Genomic DNA, 5725 nt, shown 5'->3' on the forward strand with positions numbered 1-5725 from the left:
TTATTTCCCCTCTCCCCCCCGCCCAGGTTCTGGAGAAGTCTGTGACAGAGAGCGTGGGACTGTCTGAGGCGCAGAGCATTCCAGTTGATGAGGGTAGTTTGCTCAGGTTCGCAGTCCCGTCGCCATTCCTCAACCATCTGGTGAAAGATTTCCGTCTCCTTACTCTTACCTGGCTCTCCTCTACCAATGCCCACCACCACTTTACCGATGCCGCAGCCGCTTTCACTACCACTGCCACATCTTCAGACGACACCTTGGACGCCTTTCTGGTATAGTCACTTCTTTCACCCCGTCTTTAGCAACTAGAGTTAACAGTTGGGCTATCATTAACATATAGTGGTCCCGTATAAACTTTTTTCGATATTAAAGTGGCCATCACCAGCATAGTTGCCGATACCTAATTATGCGTATGTGTCCATCCCTTTCCAGCTGCCGAATTTGATGGTGAGGTTGACGCTCGTTCAGTCAATCAGCAGGCCACTAGGTGCGTTAAAGGAGTGGAATTTCTTCGACGTCGCCTGTCGTTTCTGGGAGGGCAAGCTCTACGTGGACAAACGTTTTGAGGTGGATTTTGCTATCGGTGACGACAATGACGGCACTACCTCACTCCTCTTTGGAGCCCGCAGATCAATTTGTAACGTGGTGCTGACGGAGTTGACCAGAGCTGTCTTTCCAACCAACCGCAGCGCTCAGATTTCTCTCCTGTGAGCATTATCCATAACTGTTGAAGATTCACCGAATTCGGCATGATGTTGCTTACAGCAGCCTATCTCCGGGAACATACCTTCTATTGTCTTTTTTCAAATAAAACCATCTTGAATTAAATGACATTAGCAATTTAAAACGATAGCTCCGTTGCTGCTAGAAGTGCTTTTAAGGTTACCTTTAAGGGGTCAAGCATGCTTTTAAAGCCTCCATCAAATCATCTCTTGTACTTTCTAGGCATGCTTTATTGAATCATAAGATCATTCGGTACTCTTCCCCTTATCCTGCAGGCACTTCGCGAGGGGTCTCCTAAGCCTGCGGACATCCCTATTGTCGTCCTCATTGCCGAGGAAAGAGGTGATGCGTCAATTGCACACCTATCTTCTCTCCCATTGCATTCCCCGCGGTAGTCACTGTCTCCCCAATCTCATCCATCGTCTCGTGCCGGTTGCGACGTCTCCAGTCTCTCCTGCCACCATCTCCACCCCACTCATATCCACAAATCCCGTTGTCGAAGCACGTTTGGACCCGAGACCATCATCCCAAAACCTACAGGAACACATGAGTGTCGGCTGCTCAACCCGCTTCCAGACTCCTATCTTCGCGGCCCTCGGTAAGCAGTGGCACCCCTTATTATTCCCCAACGCTTGGGATTTTCAGACACGTCCGTGGGTGATAGCTGTGGATCACTGGAGTCCATGTGAATTGCTTGACAAATTTTGTAAAAATGTGGGAAACTGCGATTTAGAGGTGTCATGACATCCTTAGATGGCGTTTGAGTCGCGTTGATAGCTTCCGTAGATGGTGCGCCGATTCCCCGTATCGATACTGACTATGCATCTCGTCCGTCGAATATGTTGGAAAACCAATTACATTTTATGAATCCGTACAAGTGTAGCTGACAATATCTGTTTTATTTCATTAGTATGGAATCTTGGAATTATATCTCACTTTTTCAATAATTTTTGTGGCACTTTTAGTGCATAGGACAAATGCGGTGCATTAGCGACTCAGTAAAAATGCTTCAACGAATGCTTTTCTTCCTTTTTGGTTACGCACCTACGCTATAGCCTCTTTGTGGTCGAAATTATATCCTTTTGATTAATTCACAGCCTCCGAACACGGAAGTGGCCCGAGTGTGTCGACGACGTCTACCTTTTCCGTGCGCTCGAGCTTTTTCGGAGACGATCTGCTGGCGTGTTCCACAGGCTTGGACTCCATTCTCTCCTGCTCCGCTCACTCCTCCTCGTACCAAATGGACATCGGTCGAATGGGAGAGCAGTCAGTGTACGAGATTTATTTAGAGCAGATAAGAAGAAACCAGGACTTCAACTTCCCTTCTGGCCATCCACTCCTCGGCTCGGGTCGCCTGGTTGAGGTTCGATGGGTCAATGGCGATGGAGAGTCGTGGCTTCCCTATGACCTCATAATCTTCCTCGAAGGTACTCTGTTCGTCTCTCTCTCCTCATCACTTTGTGATTTTCCTCTTCCTTTCTTTTAGTAAATGGTTCTATGTCTACAGCAAGAATGGAGCTGAGTGCTGAGGTGAGAAGTAGTCTGATCCGACAATCCACAACTTCTCCAAACCTCCTTCTGGTCGGTCCGATCTACGTGGAGGTTAAGTCGACGGGTGTGATGGAGGAGGAAGTTAGAGGTGAAGGGAGACCGGATTTCTTTGAGATCTCCCTCGCTGAGGCGGCGTTTGCGCGCACATCCAGCTGGCGCTACCATCTTGTGCGAGTGCGGTGGTCTGGCGGGGCCTCTGGCGATGCTCGAATTCCACTGGAACCTCGGCTCGTTCACATCCCCAATCTCTCTAGAGCTCTAACAGATAACCCCGCACACCACCGACTATATATTGGATTAAAACGATAATGAACGCATAGCTTTTGACCACCAACACGCGTCCAAAGTGTCTATTTACTCAACATTGTTACTAGGTGTCTGTATAGGTATAAGGGTGTTATTGCGCCCGCTGTCTTCTCGTTTGGGTGACAGGGTGTGCTGTTGGGGGCAGTTTGGAAGCCCAGGCATGCTGCCTTGGGAATAAAAAACTCACCTGGATTTCGTACCATGTCGTGATCAGCAAGAGGAAGGGAAATAGGCTTTGCAAATGCATAATGGGGAAAGGGTTTTATTTAGAGCACAGGAAGGCAGTTAGGAGGACCGTAGGCGTGCATCAAATTAAAAGAACTAAAGAACGAAAAAAATTGAAGAATGATAGAGTCCCCAATTTGTAAAAGTAAGCGTACTTGATGGAAATTGGCAGGAAAAATTTTTGAAAGTTGAACAGTAGCATAAAAAACCTGCAAAGCATTAGAGTTTCCGCATTAACTTATTAAAAAATTGCGAAAAATTGCAAATCTAGTGGTAGAGCACCTTACTCTCAATGATATGACTTCCCAGTATGACGTTTTACTGCGTTGTCCCCAAGCCGCTTCTTTTGCAGCCTCAAATAGGGAGTCACCAACATCTGGTGGGAGACGGTACTATGGCTTCCCATACCGCCCAATAAGCCCATATTTATGCCGTTATCAGTGTATATGGTAGTATTTTGATTTCTAATGTCCTTCCAACATGTTTCTAACGCCTGCATTCCAAAAACATGTATATTTCAGCACAATGTCGACCCGAATTCAACATCGTTCATCTCATCACCGTGATCGATCTCGATCTCCTTTCGGAGAGAGCCGCCGTTCGAGGCATCGGCAACGTTCACTCTCACCATTTGGTAATGAATTCAAGGGATCGAATAGTGATTACTACCATCAGCAAAACCGGAAATATAAACCGTTCGAAATAGGCTATCAGACGCCGGAGTTTTGGCAAAACCGTCGTCAGGCCAGAGAAGATGCGGGTGCATCTGGGAATAAAAAAATCTGGGGATCGCCTCCTGAAGAACCGTACACAGATTCAGGAGAAGATGAATATTTCGAACTCACTCGCGAAGGCCCTCTACCTCCCTCCACCCCCTCTTCCGATAGAAACGTTGAAAAGAAGCGAAAGAATCACGAGAAGGAGAGTAAAATGGGTAAACCGCACAAGCACCACCGCCACAATCATCGACACCATCACAAGAAGACAAAGAAGAAGCGCCGCCGCTCATCCTCGACTTCGTCCTCACCGTCCTCCTCCAGTGCTGATAGTGAGGAGGACGAAGCGAGATCATTCATACGACAAATGAAAGCGAAAAAAGCCGAGTTGGAGAGAAAACGGCAGGAGGAGGAGGAGGCGACTGAGATAATCGGTCCGGTGCTGCCTGGGGCCAACGGCGCGGATTCAACTAATCAGCGAATTGACTACGGTAAGGCACTCCTGCCCGGCGAGGGCGCTGCGATGGCAGCATACATCGCAGAGGGCAAGCGCATTCCGCGTCGTGGCGAGATCGGTCTCACCTCAGAGGAGATTGAGAAGTTCGAGCAAGTCGGCTACGTCATGTCGGGCAGTCGCCATCACCGTATGGAGGCAGTGCGACTACGGAAAGAGAACCAGATCTACTCAGCAGATGAAAAACGAGCTCTTGAGAGCTTCAACCACACCGAGAGAGCCAAACGGGAGGCCAAACTGCAGGCGCAATTTAAGGCGCTAGTCAAAAAGAAGCTGGAGGACAAGCAGAATGTAGGAATGTAAATAAGATCCCCTGGCTATGTATCTATGCAGTAACTTTTGCAACTTTGTGCTTATATAATATCATTACTTCCAACCCCTCCTCTCTGAATTGGCTCTTACCGCGTGCTAGAAAGTACTCGAATAACGATGGAGTAGGAAAAAGAGTTGAGACGACCCTTAGCGTATATTCGGTAAAAGAGGTTTAAGATGAGTGAGCGATGAGGCCACAGTGCTGGAGGAATGTGTGCATCTCGTCGAAAGAGTGAAAGAAGAAGGGAGTGGCGCGTTGTACGGAGGGCCGAGTGATGACACCGCCAAAGCCTAGGAAGGCGTCGGCGGGAGGACAGGCGGCAGCGTCGGTGACCCCGTCACCCACCACCAATACACCTACCATCTTCGATTCGTCGCCACTCAGTTGAGATTTGATCGTCGCCACCACCTCTTTCTTTCCGTCCGAACGGGAGGTCGGCTGCTGCCGGTCGAAGTCCACCACCACGCCTATTAACATTCACAATAGCAGTGTAGAATGACGCTTGTTTCATTTTGGCACCTCCATTCTGCGATTGGACTAGTCCGCCAGTGTCGTAGGCCTCTGGTCATGCTGTCTACGCTGTCGGGATCGCAGTCTTGCAATGCTAATAAAAAGGCTACCTTCCTGGTTCTTACGATTTATGATGACTTTGAAGATACAATACTCCGATTTGGCCAAGCTCCACAAATTAGTTTTGTTCCAAAAGAGACTTCAAATTTTTGCGACATTCTTACAACCCACGGGCGAGCAGCTGCTGGCTGGGTTATTTCTAAGACCAAACACCGACAAATCAAATATCCAAATAGGTAAGGTGGTTTGGCGCCTTGTCCTCGTAAGCGTTTGCGCATCGCCTCTGGGACACATTAGCTAGTCAAGAGGCCAAAACACGTATCGACTGGGGTCATCGCGTTTTTTATGGGCGCGCATCACACGACCCGACACGCTCTAGTTGTTCAGAAAACCTCATTCTCATGTACTACTCTCCTGCATTGGAAGGATGCGTTCAGATGGCTGAATAAATTCGAGTGAATCAGTTGGACTAGCGGTTCAATCCCGTTTTGCGTTAGAAATCTACCCATCCTTTACTCCAGTCACACAGGAAGTGATTTGGATGCATTGCACAACACACTCATGGTTGAGCTTTCTATGTTATTCGCGAATAGACATCAGCGACTCAACGAAGAAAGCCACTCGACAAATGTCACAAAGATAATTGAACGGAGAAAGAAAAACAACGAACAAGGGTACGACGATAGCTGCCAAAATGCTAGGAATGGGCAATTGTCAACTATCAGCAATGCATACCGTCGTCGTTGTAGATAAGTCTGTTTGCGAAGACATGATCTTCGGGAACACGCAACTTCTTGGCCACACGATCGA

The 5725-nt window shown here is 48.1% G+C and overlaps 3 protein-coding genes across 3 annotated transcripts in view; 2 read left to right on the top strand and 1 right to left on the bottom strand. All coding sequences in view use genetic code 11, as the record gives it.

The window, feature by feature from the left end:
* EGR_10421 (hypothetical protein) overlaps positions 1–2580 on the top strand; it is a gene marked incomplete at both ends in the record, with an annotated part of 18070 nt that extends 15490 nt beyond the window's left edge. The window contains 5 exons of the mRNA XM_024499670.1: positions 27–269; positions 430–704; positions 996–1318; positions 1818–2147; positions 2207–2580. Of these exons, the coding sequence (XP_024345918.1) occupies positions 27–269; positions 430–704; positions 996–1318; positions 1818–2147; positions 2207–2580 (1545 nt within the window). The remainder of the gene's footprint in view (positions 1–26; positions 270–429; positions 705–995; positions 1319–1817; positions 2148–2206) is intronic.
* Positions 2581–3327: 747 nt separating this feature from the next.
* EGR_10422 (hypothetical protein) lies at positions 3328–4335 on the top strand (the record flags this gene model as incomplete). Its single annotated transcript, XM_024499671.1, has 1 exon — positions 3328–4335. One exon carries the CDS (start codon positions 3328–3330, stop codon positions 4333–4335), a length of 1008 nt encoding a protein of 335 aa, XP_024345919.1.
* Positions 4336–4516: 181 nt separating this feature from the next.
* Positions 4517–4822, bottom strand: EGR_10423 (Phosphoserine phosphatase; the record flags this gene model as incomplete). Its single annotated transcript, XM_024499672.1, has 1 exon — positions 4517–4822. The coding sequence occupies one exon, from the start codon at positions 4820–4822 to the stop codon at positions 4517–4519; it is 306 nt and encodes a 101-aa protein (XP_024345920.1).
* Positions 4823–5725: the final 903 nt, after the last annotated feature.

The sequence above is a fragment of the Echinococcus granulosus genome (genome assembly GCF_000524195.1).
Source record: "Echinococcus granulosus chromosome Unknown EG_S00218, whole genome shotgun sequence".
Classification (NCBI taxonomy): Eukaryota; Metazoa; Platyhelminthes; class Cestoda; order Cyclophyllidea; family Taeniidae; genus Echinococcus; species Echinococcus granulosus.